The sequence below is a fragment of the Balaenoptera ricei genome, chromosome 4 (assembly GCF_028023285.1).
Source record: "Balaenoptera ricei isolate mBalRic1 chromosome 4, mBalRic1.hap2, whole genome shotgun sequence".
NCBI classification, from domain to species: domain Eukaryota; kingdom Metazoa; phylum Chordata; class Mammalia; order Artiodactyla; family Balaenopteridae; genus Balaenoptera; species Balaenoptera ricei.
Window position 1 is genome coordinate 15,585,713 of NC_082642.1, and position 13,180 is coordinate 15,598,892.

The 13,180-nt window shown below is 36.6% G+C and overlaps 1 protein-coding gene across 9 annotated transcripts in view; it reads left to right on the forward strand.

The window, feature by feature from the left end:
* TFDP2 (transcription factor Dp-2) overlaps positions 1–13,180 on the forward strand; it is a 173,222-nt gene that overhangs the window by 43,226 nt on the left and 116,816 nt on the right. For 4 of the 9 annotated variants that reach the window (XM_059920180.1, XM_059920182.1, XM_059920183.1 and 1 more), the window contains 2 exons: positions 4,813–4,931; positions 12,842–12,908. The exons of 2 other annotated variants lie outside the window; for them this stretch is intronic. In XM_059920180.1, the coding sequence (XP_059776163.1) occupies positions 4,917–4,931; positions 12,842–12,908 (82 nt within the window). In that variant the 5' untranslated portion in view covers positions 4,813–4,916. Of the gene's footprint in view, positions 1–4,812; positions 4,932–12,841; positions 12,909–13,180 lie in introns of those variants that run through there. 3 more of the 9 variants (XM_059920187.1, XM_059920184.1, XM_059920186.1) reach the window with 1 other exon arrangement.

Consider the following 13,180-nt stretch of genomic DNA (forward strand, 5'->3'; position numbering starts at 1 on the left):
AGTATTTATTTTGGAGGAAGAAACCTTAATTTGTCATGAGTCAGTGAACCACTTTTTTCTTTTACATTGATTACCTTTTGCTAGGCAGTGTCCTAATTATTTTCCATGTCTTGACTCATTTAATTAAGTAGATGTACTAATACTATTTTGTAGATGAAGAGATTGAGGCACAGAGATATTAATGTAAATGTGCTCAAGATATTCATGTACTTTGGCTCTATTTCAGACTTTTATCATTTAGGTAACATTTAGAGGTTGCAGTTTATGCTTATCTTTGGTGAGAAGATGCAAAGGGAATACTAAACAAAATTATGTTTTGTCTTATTAAGCTCAATTAATGTGGCTACGAAGTATTTTTATTGGTTGCCTCCTGTTACAGTATGTTCAAATAGTAACACCCTGTTAATTTCTTCTTGTTTGCATGAGTAACAGTGTCACTCAACAGCCTGGCCCTTAGGAAATATAATCCCGTACTGAACACTGAGTATAATAAGGGAGCAGATGCATGGAAACAAGGAGCACTAGCCATTAACAACCATACTCTGGAAATGAAGAAATGGGGAGGGGGGGAAACGGCATTTACTAGGTGAATCTAGTAGCCGAGCCCATTGATGGTCTGCTTATATTTCATTGGCTAGAATTATGTCATGGTCAACCCATCTGAGGGGGAGACACAATGTAGTAGTTTCAGTTGGGCATATTGCTACCTTCAACTTCTCCTAAGGAGGAAGAGGAAAATGATATTGGGTAGGCAACAGGATCTGCCTTAGGTAGATACAGCAGGTTTCTAAAATTTAGCAAGTACTTTGGGTAGAAAAGAGTTTATTTTGTTGTTGTTGTTATAACTATATTTCAATAGGTCATAAGACCATCTAAAAAATATTTAAAACTGATTTTTTTTGGCTGTTTGGAGTGTTCAGTGTTTATGTATTTATAAATTGGAGGACATTTGTTACACTGGCTTGGGTGATCTGTTGCCTTTCACTTTGACACAATGTATCTAACTTACTCCTAATGAAACAGCACAACTCAGATGGGACTCGAGTCCCAGATTGGGACTTGAACCCACAAATCGGGACTCAAACCCAGCCAAAATCCAGACTGGGACTCGAACTCATGGGCTGGGACTCAAACCCGGCCAAAACCTGTGTTGGGACTTGAACCCACGACTCGGGACTCAGACCCAGCCAAAACCCAGACTGGGACTTGAACCCATGAGTTGGGACTCAAAGCCGGCCAAAACCCAGACTGGGACTTAAACCCACTGTCTTTTAATTGAGATCACACATCTGGTCTCAGGATGTAATGAAGCTCATGTTCTTTATGTCTCGTCACAGAAAGAATTTAGTGAGAGGCAAAGTGATAGGTAAGAAGTGGATTTATTTAGAGAGATACACATTCTGTAAACAGAATGTGGTCCATCTGAAAAGGTGAGAATGGCCCTGGGGGAAACACACTCCACGGACAGAGTGTGGACCATCTCAGAAGGCAAGAGGCCCCAAAATATGGAGTGGTTAGTTTTTATGGGCTGAGTAATTTCATAGGCTAACGAGTGGGAGGATTATTCCAACTCTCTTGGAGAAGGGACGGAGATTTCCAGGAATTAGGCCACCACTGTCCACTTTTTGGCCTTTTATGGTTGGCCTCAGAACTGTCATGGTGCCTGTGGTGTGTCACTTAGCACATGCTAATGTATTACAATGGGCATGTAATGAGGCTCAAGGTCTCCTGGAAGTCGAATCTTCTGCCCTCTTGGACCTAATTGGTTCTAACCTGTTTTATGTCGTAACCTCAAGGGCTATGTCATTCTTTCAAAGGTTGTGCCCTACCCCCTTCCCTCCTGTTTCACTAATATAACCCTGAAAAACTCTGTATACCTATTTTTCAAATGAGGACACTGACGCTCAAAGAGGTTAAGTCACCTGTTCAAGGTCACACAGCTAATAAGTGTCAGAGCTCAGACTGAGCCTAAGTTAAAAAAAAAAATCATGCTCTTTTCACTCTGCTACACTGCTGCTTATTAGATGTCTACTTCAGCAGGACACTTAGAACCAGTTGTTATTTTGATTTTTTCTCCTATTTAATTAATTCCTTTTTTTAAAATTAATTTATTTATGGCTGCATTGGGTCTTTGTTGCTGTGTGTGTGCTTTCTCTAGTTGCGGTGAGCGGGGGCTACTCTTCTTTGCGGTGCCTGGGCTTCTCATTGAGGTGGCTTCTCTTGTTGTGGAGCGCAGGCTTCAGTAGTTGTGGCACACGGGCTTAATTGTTCCTCGGCATGTGGGATCTTCCCGGACCAGGAATCGAACCCTTGTCCCCTGCACTGGCAGGCAGATTCTGAACCACTGCACCATCAGGGAAGCCCCCTATTTCATTAATTCTTACTCTTTTGTTTCTTTTCTTCTTTCTTTGAGTTCCCACTGATCTTTTTAAAAAGCTTTTAAGTTGATTAGTTAATGAATGAAGAAAAATGTAAATTTACTTCTAAGTACTATTTCAGCTGCACTTTACTGTTTTTTTATTATTGTTTTCATTGTCATTCAGTTCTAAACATTTTAAATTTCCTTCTCTAATTCATGGATTGTTTGAGCAATGCTATAGTTTTATTTTCTAAATAGACAACTTTAGAAAAAAATGACTCCTAATTTAATTTCATTGTGGTCAGAGACCATAATCTGCATAATATTGTCTCTGAAGTTTGTTGCTACTCTGTTGGTGATTTTGTATGTGGACAAATTTTATAGGTCTGTGCTTAAAGAGATGTTTCATATCTGTTAGCTACAGAGTTTTATGTAGATCTATTAAATCAGACTTGCTTAAAATATTAATCTTCAAAATGCAATACTTACATTTTAGCCTTAAATTCCTTAGTTTGAATATGTCAGGTAGTTTGGTGAATGGGGTGTCAGGAACTTGTGCTTCATTATTTACATCATATTTGTAACACTGAAGAGGACATAAATAACTGATAAATGTGAAGCAGTTCCAGTGTAGGAACTTGATTTTCATATTAGGTCATGACAGACGTGAACAAATCTGCAGCTACAGTGGGAAAGCAGAAATCACAGGCGTAGTTCAGGTCTTGCTTGGGTTTTTAAATATATGTTTTCTTTATCATTGAAAAATTACATTACTTTACTGAAAAGTAAAAACATCTCCCCACCCCCCAACCCCCAACAGTTTGACTTGTAGATTCAAATTCTAGCATAGAAGGCGGACATATGGAGCCTCCATTTCTTTAAGCCCCTATTATTTATGGTCTTTTTGAGGTGAAATTTTATTTTATCCTTCCCCTTGAATGTCTTATAAAAGTTTTAATTTAGAAATAATTTTAAAATAAAAGTTGCAGAAATAGGGCAGAGACCTCCTGAGTACCCTTCACCCAGATTCACCAATTGTCAACATTTTGCCACATATGCTTTATCACTCCCACTTTCTCCATATATAGAGATTATATATTTTTTTCATCATTTGAAAGTAAGTAGCTCCTATCATACCCTTTCACTACTAAATATTTTGGTATATTTTTTCTAAGAATGAGGACATTTACTTAAAAAAAGAGCACAATCCTCTGATCAAAAGCAAGAAATGAAACAATACAGTTATCCAGCCTGTGGACCATGTTTTGATTTCTCCAATTGCCCCAGTAATGGTCTTCATAGCAATTATTTTTTGTGGTTCAGAATCCAGTCCGGGATCACGCATTAAATTTAATTTTCATATGACTTTAGTCTTTTAAAATCTGGACTGTTTCTTTAAGCCTCCTTTGTCTTTCATGATACTAATATTTTTTTAAGAGCTCAGGCCATTATTTCATAGAAGTCTCTCAATTTGAATTTCTCAGTTGCTGCCTCATGATGAGATTTAGATTATACATTTTGGGAAATACCTCAGAAGTGATACTGTATCCATTGCAGTGCACTTGAGGAGATGCGTGATGTTGGTTTGTCTCATTGTTGGTTGTCATTTGGTAGCTTTGATCAACTTGGGTGAAGTGGTATGTGCCAGGTTTCTGCACTGTAAAATTTGAATTAAGAGGTATTTTGTAGGGAAATATTTCAAGACTATGTAAATATCCTTTTGCTCACCAACTTTCATCTACTAGTTTTAGCATCTTTTGGTGATTCTTGCCTAATCCATTAATATCACAGTGTTTACAAATTGGTAGTTTTCTAACTGCTTCATTTCTGTATACATATTAGTTGGCATTGTATTGCAAAGAAGAGCTTTCCCTTCTTCGTCGTTATTTGTTTCTATCAGTATGGACTCCTGGATTATTATTTTATTTAATGGGTTTAGAATCTGTTATAGTCTGTTGCTGTCAGTATATACTTAGGTGCTTAATTTCCCCTTTAAGCTGGCTTAAGTTGTCCCTTTAAGTTGTAGACCCTTTAAGCTGGCTCCTGTATACTTTTGATACGTCTCCATCATTTTTCGAGCCCATACTTACTTGAGGTACAATACAGTGTTCTAGGTTTATCTTATACATTACCTGCCCAGTGCTGGAATTGGCTGTTTCTCCAAGAACCCTGGTGTTGCTTTCAGTGGATTATCTAAAACAGCATGGTATAATATTTCACAGCCCAGTCTTTGTCACTTCTTAGCTGAGTTGATTTGGTCAAATTATTTAACATCTCTAAATCTCAATTTTTATCTGGAAAATGACAATTAGAGTGGTACATATCTCACAGTGTTGTTGTGAGGGTTAATTTAGATAATTTAAAGAACAATGCATGCCACATAGTAAATATGACATAAATGCTACTTATTATTATTATTATTACATTATTATTCCCTTTTTTCCCTTTAACAGGATGTTCTTTTAAAGAATATTGAAGACGAAGTTTTTTGTTTTGTTTTGTTTTTTTGTTTGTTTTTTAATGGCTTTACAGAATTTTAAATTGAATACAATTTGACATGACGGCAAAAAATGTAAGTATTTGTAAATTTTTAAATGTAAGTATTTAAAAAATGAGTTGTACTTTTTCATATGCATATTTTCTTTGCCATTCTGATTAATGAAATTCAGTTTACCGGCATTAGTTTATCACTGTTTTTGTTCCTGCAAAGAATGAGATAGTAAACTTTAACACTGTTGAATATCGTGCTCTCATGGCCGTTGCAAATCGCTGCCAGGTTGCTCCATCTCAACAGCTGCAAAATTGCCATCTCCAGAAAGTTTCCCACCGCCCCCCCCAACTCCTCCTGTTTTGTGTGCTGTGATAAATTTGTTTTGGTGCTTGCTGGAGACTTACTTGGCATTATTGAGAAAAATCACTGTTTTCTTTGGCTCACATTTTTTCTTTTGGATATACTCTTGGAAATGTGTACAGTCAGATGTTGTTCGGAAGAAGCTTGCTGTCCTCCATGAGATGATTCCTGAGGGAACATTAGACTTAGTTTTTTTGGAGAAGTTATTTCTGTTTTTCTTTTGCTTAAGGCTCTCATTTCTGAATCTACTTCCTTTCAAGTTACATTCTTATTATCACCCTGTATCAATGGATTTATTTCCAGTCATGGTGAAGGATTATGCCAGAAAAGAAATACTACAACATATAGGGAAATAATTTATTATAATTACTGTTCCCAGATTATGTTGGAATATTTGATTACAGGTAACAGAAACCAGCTTGGGCTACCTTAAACAAAAAGGGAATTTATTATAAAGATACCGGATGTCTCAAGGAATTCAAGAGTAGGAATTTAGTGGGTCCTCAGAAAGATCTGGGTCCAGAAACTCGAAATCTACCAGGAATCGAAGCAGTATTTGGTTTCCATTTGTCATCTCTATTTGTTTCTGTGCATTGGCTTCATTACTCTGTCTCTCTGCAAATCATCTTCCTGAGTTCTCAGTCAGCATCTTGATCTACTTGTTACAGTACCAGCCTATTCAGAGAGAGAGAGAGAGAGAGAGGGGTGAAGGAAATGGGGGCAGGCAGCCTGACAAATCCTGTCTGCCTATGTCAGCTCTAATTTCAGACTCCTTGCGAAGGACCTCTGGCTCTACTGCAGCCTGATAGCTGCTAGTAGTCTGGCTAGTTGTGACCAGAGGCAAGTGTCATATTGTTTAAAAAGATGTTGTGAGCCAGACAGATAGTTCCAGATACTGCCCATTATACATTTAAAGAAGAGCATCAAAAACAAACAAACAAAAAACAGCCAAAAACCAGAAAAACACCCCGATTACTTATCTCTGTTTTCCCATTGTTGACCTTGCTTTTAACACACATGAGTAGCTATAAGCAGATATAGACTTTGGTTCATTATCATCTAATTAATTTTTTTAGCATAAATTATCAGGAGTAGTCTGCTTTTTAAAAATTTTTTTCATTGGGATACATTTGTTTTACAGTGTTGTGTTAGTTTCTGCTGTACAGCGAAGTGGTGTTGAGTTCCCTGTGCTATACAGCGGGTTCTCATTAGTTATCTGTTTTATACATATTAGTGTATATATGTCAATCCCAATCTCCCAGTTCCAGCTTTCCCCCCTTGGTGTCCATACGTTTGTTCTCTACATCTGTGTCTCTATTTCTGCCTTGCAAACCGGTCCATCTGTACCATTTTTCTAGATTCCACATATATGGGTTAATATGTGATATTTGTTTTTCGCTTTCTGACTTACTCTGTATGACAGTCTCTAGGTTCATCCACGTCTCTACAAATGACCCAATTTTGTTCTTTTTTATGGCTGAGTAGTATTCCATTGTATATATGTACCACATCTTCTTTATCCATTAAGAGTAGTCTGCTTTAATCTATGGCTCTTGTATATATTCGTTTAAGTGCTGTCTGGGGAAAAGAAGAAGCAAATTTTTAGTCTGTGTATTGGGAATTTTCTTCCAGGATATTTTCTTGATTTTCTCTCCTCTAGAAAAAAGAGAATGTAAAAGTTATCCTGAGCAACAAGATGGTTAACATTCAACTAGCAAGTATATTTTGGCTTAAAAATGTACCTTAAATCTTCCTAGCCGTATGTACAGTTTGCTATATTAAAAGTTGTTTCCCTAAAGTAACAAAGCATTTGAACCAGTGGTAACTATTCTCCCATTATTTCGTTTGTATATTTGGAAGTAATCAAAGAGTATGCAAACAGTTTCTCTTTCTGCTACAGCAACCTAGGGGGAAAGGGCTACGTCATGAGCTGACCCTCTTCTGATTCCCTGGAGTTGGGGACATGGAGAGGTCGGCCTCAGACTGGGCTGAAGCATGTGGGAAAGAACTGAAGTAGGCTAAACATCTAATCAGGTTCACTAGCCATTCTGCAATAGATAAGAACATTTTTGTGACTTTTAATATGTTTTGTCAAGGTACTTACTGGAAGGCTCATACCAGTTTACAGTGCCATGAGCGACTCATTCTCATCTCCTCCCTCCCCATCTCTCTCCAACTAATAGAAGTGTCTGACGCTGTTCCGGGCTCCTACCTTCTTGGGGTTCATAGTGTAGTGAGAGAAGATGGTAAATATATAATGTCAGGTAACGATAACTGTTACGAAGAAAAGTAAAACCGGGTAAGAGGAGAGAAAGTGACAGCGATGAGGGAGATCTCTTTCAGCGAGGTTGTTCAGAAGAGTCCTCTTTAGGGAAATGATGTTTAGGCAGAAGAATGCTCTTCAGTCTCAGTGCGAGAAGAAGGAGCCAGCCATGTGAATATCTGGGGAAAGAGCGTTCCAGGTAGAGGCAGGAGAAAGTGTGGTTGTTCAAAGAGCAGCAAAGGACCAGTTGATAAGACGGAGCGGAGCAATTAAGCCGGGGAGAGTGGGAGGAGCCAGATCATGGGGAGCCTCAAACACTGGGGTGAGCAGCGTGTGCTCTAAATGTCAGTGGGGAGCTTTGAAGGTTTTGAGGATGGTTTCATGTCCTGACTTAGCATTTTCAAAAGCTTGTTCTGGCTGCTGAGTGCACAGACTGAAGAGGGGCATAGTAGAAGTGGGGAACTCATTTGGTACTTGTCCCAGTAGTTCAGACATCAGAGTATGATGACTTGAGCTGGGGTAATGATATTAGAGATGGGGAAAAGTGGTTGAATCTAGGATGTATCTGAAGGGACAGCCACCAGGACTTATTGAGTAATTAGGATCTGGGGACAGGGAAGAAGTTAAAGATTGCTCAGCATTTGGCTTGTGTAACTGGGTAAGTGCCTTTGCGGTTTAATGAGAAGAGGAACCCTTGGGGAAGTACAGGATTTTGTGGCAAACTCAAAAATTGTTTTGAATATATTAAAGTTGAGGGACCTGAAAACATCCAGGTGGAGATATTGGCCAGGCAGTTAATATAATGATCAATAATGACTCTGGAGCTCAGGGGAAAGCTTGGGGCTGGATCTAAAAATTTTGGAGTCATTTCATATTAGATTGATTATTTTAAAGCAGTATGATTCCATGAGATTATATAGTTCATGCGTGGCTAGAGAATACATAAGGACCAAGGTCTGAACGCAGGGAATCTCCAACAACTGGGGAGGAGGAGAGGCAGCAAAGGACACTGAAGGAATGGACAGAAAGGAAGGAAAGAACGTTACCCTGATGATGTGGAAGCCAAGTGAAGACAGTGTTTCAAGAAGAGGGGAGTGATAATTGTGTCACATGCCGCTGAAAAGTGACTCTTAGATATAGAAGAGGTTGTCCAGGTTTTATGGAAGCATTATTAAACATACGTTCAAATATTTGCATCTTCAGTTTCTGTTTCTCATTTTGCATTTCTCTTATGAGAACAGTTTTTTGTGAAACGTTAGTTTTGCCTCAGCCAAGCCATCCTAGGTCCCTTATGGTTACAGGTGTTAGAAACCCTATTCAGAATCACTTCAGGCAAAAAGTGGAATGTGTTGATTGGCATAACTGAAAAGTCTGGAGTACTATGGCTTCAAATACAACCGGATTCAGGGAAATATGATGGGCGTCAGGGCTCTGTCTCCCTTTTTCCATCTCTTGGCTCTATATGGTGGCATAATAGCCTACATTGGCCTCATAATGCTTATCTCAGAAGAAGAGAGGGAACTTTTCTTTTCTAGCATTTATATTTCAAATTCCATGGAGGAGCTTTGGTTGACTCTGCTTGGCCTACACGCTTAGACAAGTCATTGTAGAGAAGGAAGTAGGGTACCATAAATGGTTTGCTGCTTCACTGTGGGTCATGGGTCCACTCGTGTTGTCGTAGCACATTTGAGGCTCTAAGATGAACAGCCCTACCAGAACTGCATGGAGTGTGGGATGTTTCATTTTGCAAAAGGAAGTTCTGCAGAGCTGGCAATATATTCATTGTATCTGGGATAAAATTGTTATCAGGTACTATCTAGTATCCAGTGATACTCTTCTAGACCAAAAATGCAGATGTGTTCTCACTTAAGTTCACTTAGTATACAATAAAGGATTTGAAAGATAATTTGAGGTGTAATTTTTTGCCTTGTCAAAGAATCTTTTAACAATATGTAAGCCATAATACTCATTACAGAAAAATTAGAAAGTACAGATAAAGAAAAGAAACTAGCCTAGAGATTATCAGCAAAATTCTGCCTAAGAACACATCTGGTATATACACAAATACATATATAAAAATATATATATAAAAAAATATAATACACATAGATTTTGGTATATATATATATGTGTGTATGTGTATATATATATACACACATACACACATATATATATATACCAAAATCTATGTGTATTATATTTTTTTTAATAAAAATGAGGCCAGACTGTTTTGTAACCTACTATTTAGCTTAGTCTCTATGATGAAAACCTTTTCTTGTCTTGATAACTCTGTAACATCATTTTAAATGGCTCTTTTATGTTATCTATGCTATGGACATTACACTAGTTTCCTAATACTGGCCATTATTTCCATTTTTTCTCTTTTTTTAACTTTTTGTTTATTTCTGTTTACTCATTGGATTATTTCCGTGAAACAAAAGTCTTATGAAATTACTGGCCCAAAGAGTATGTACTTTATGGACTTTTGATTCATATTGCTAAATTGCATTTCAGAAAGATTGCACCAATTTACAAACTCACCAGTGGTGTATGAGAGTGCCATTTCCCTTTATTTTCTTTCTAATCTTTGTCAATCTAATCAGCAAAAAAATGGTATGTAATTTACTACATTTCTCTAATTGCTAGTTAGGTCAAATTGGTATTCTCTATGTTTATTGGTCATTTGTGTCTCTCTTATGAATTGTCTAGGTCAGTGTTGAAGTAGTAAAGCCATTGCCCTTTGAATTAATGACCCAAACTTGAATATTGCTTTGCCATTAACAAACATGTTCACATAATTATTTAATTTGGTCTGAAGAGCTGTCTGAGTTTGTTGTACACATGTGTATCGTCATCCTCATTTTGCAGTGACTGTTCCAAGAACACCTTGCTTGTGAATGAATGGTAGAGCTGAACTTTGACCACAGACCATCTCGCTTTGAATCTTTCAGTTATGTCAATCTGAAATGTTAAAGATCAGTGAAATTATAATGCTGTTATTGGAGAATATCGTTTGACTCTTAACATTTGGGCTTTGGATATATTTTATTCAATAGACATTTAGTGACTGCTTACAGTATGCAGCACAGTGTTTGAATATCCTGATAGAAAACTTTTCTCAGGATCTTATTAGATGAAAAATTTTACGTAAAATTAGTTTACTTTTTTCTCTTGATCTGAGAAACATTATATAGAAAGATCCTTTTTAAATGGACAGAATAAAGAAAGAATAGCTAATATTTTTAAATGCCTTTCCTACCCAACTTTTTCTACTTGCAAATCTACTTTTTCTTTGAATCTTTATACAGTGTTTATGAAAGCAGAAATTAATACATATTTGAAGTTTTAATTAAATAAATTTAATAGTATTTATTTAAGCTCTGAATACAAACACCTCCCCTCCATCCATGAGACCAAAATTACACACACTATTGATTTACAATTGACTTTTATCTTTTTGGGGTATAACCTGTTGTTCACTAAGGTGCAGGTGTACAGCTGCTTAAAACGTTTCCAAATCCGTTTGCTACTTCACTTAGAAGTAGCAAAAGTTGAACAGTAAGAGCAGGTGTTTAAATGTAACAGTTCCAGTAACTGAACTCTCGACTGTGAATATGTGGTTTTGGTTGAGGTTTTTGCCGTTATCTTTGTATAATAACAAAAAGGTATAAACTGATACTTTTGAAGTTATTGTAATACATGTATTAAATAATCACATTGTATTAAGCATGGAATATATTAAAGGCTGTCTTTGCCTTCTTTGCTTTCTGTTTACAGTAGAGCACCAACAAAAATTTCGCCTTTCTCTTTTTTTTGTAGTAGAAGAGCTTAAAAAGGAGAGGCATGTTAGTGATGCCACAGTAAACTCTTGGCATTTACAAATTGAACGTTTAACGTTAGTATTTGTGAGCAACTCTGGAAATCCATGCAGTGGTATTTTTTTGGAAATTGTGTTCCAAAGGTTTACTTTACTTCTAATAGAATACTTACGAGAAGCTAGACAGGATTAAGGATCTGCACCATTATCTACATAGAATTAGGCTATGTTTTAGATGCCTCTGTCTTCAGCCGCTTCCATAAAAATTTAATATTAGATGCCAGACATAGGTTTGCATCAGAATTACTTTTCTATGATGTGAACGATATGTAGAAATATTTCTGGTAGTATCTCTTGAAAAAAAGAAATAGCTATTAGTAGAACATCTGAATTCCCAAATAATGAAATAATTAGTTCTTATATTATGAAATTATAAAGTATCAAATGAGTGGTTTTGAAGAATATACAGTGTTAAAGCAGTGGATAGTTTAAAAACATAAAGCAAGTACAGAGATACAAACTTACAGAGCTTTGTGTGCCTTAAAATCCTTTCAGTGTGTTAGTACTTTGAGAGGATGTTTGGGGTACCAAATTAGCATGGATGTTTCAAGGTTACAAATCTACAAGGATTAAAACAATACAGTAGTAATAGTAGAACCATTTATTGGATACTTGCTTTGTGACAAGTTTTTAAAAATAGGGGTTTTTTTCTTGCTGGCTCTATCTATAATGAAATTTTAAAACTCCGCTTGATGATACTACCATATTCAGCTTATGATTCCAAGTAGTCCAGTAGACATCACATTAAAAGAAATAAATTGTCTAAAGGAGAATTTATAAACACACTTGCTTTAGGTAGTCCCTCAAGTATCTTACAAACAGTAATGAACATTAAAATGGATTGAGCACTTTGTGCCAAGCCCTGTGCTTTACATGAATTCTTTTTCTTAATCTTTCTAACAACCTGAATTGGTAAGCACCTTTAGCGGCCTCTAATTTATGGACGAGGAGACCGAGATATAGAGAGCTTGTGTGACTTGACCACAACCATACATATAGTGGGCTTGATGAACTGGAGAATGAACCCAAGGCCAGTGGACCTCACGTCTGCGTTGTGGTATTAATGGTCTTTATTTGGTCCATTACATGTCATAATGTTTAAAAGCATTATATGCAGTGATTGTGAACAGTAAAAATTAAGGGCAGCAATGAGGGTGGAATTTTGGTATATCTTTTGGCAACTTCACGGTTGCCAGATTACTTGCTTTCAAAAAAAACCATCAGTAAAATTTGTAGATCTCACATCTGCTCATAAGTAACATTATTTCATTAATTTTTATCTTGATCTGGACAGTGCATTATTTTTCCCATTTCAAGCAAAATGGCAGTGTTTTAATCCAGCTCCTATAGCTGATATCATTAACTCATCTTTATGTGACAATGTATAATATTTGATACGGACTTCTGGTGGAAGGTTATTAATAATAGCTTATTAAGTGATCACATATTATTTAAGATCCTGTGTATAATTTTTTAAACTATTTTATTCAGGTTGGTTTGACTTCTACAAATGCAGAATTAAGAGGATTTATAGATCAGAATCTCAGTCCAACAAAAGGTAAGGACAGTTGAATAAAAATTTTCTGCATTGAGCTAGTTTTATTGCATTTGTTTTATAAAATAAGCAGTTAAATGAAGAATTACTTTATGTATAATAATTATATAATATTACTGTGTTATCATATTCCAAAGAACTTTTATCATATAAAAAGTCAATTACCTTGGAGAGGTGGGGAGAGAGAGAGAGGGAGAGTGTGTGTGTGTGTGTGTGTGTGTGTGTGTGTGTGTGTTTTGAGAGACCCTATTTGCTGGTGGTTTAACTTGTAAGGA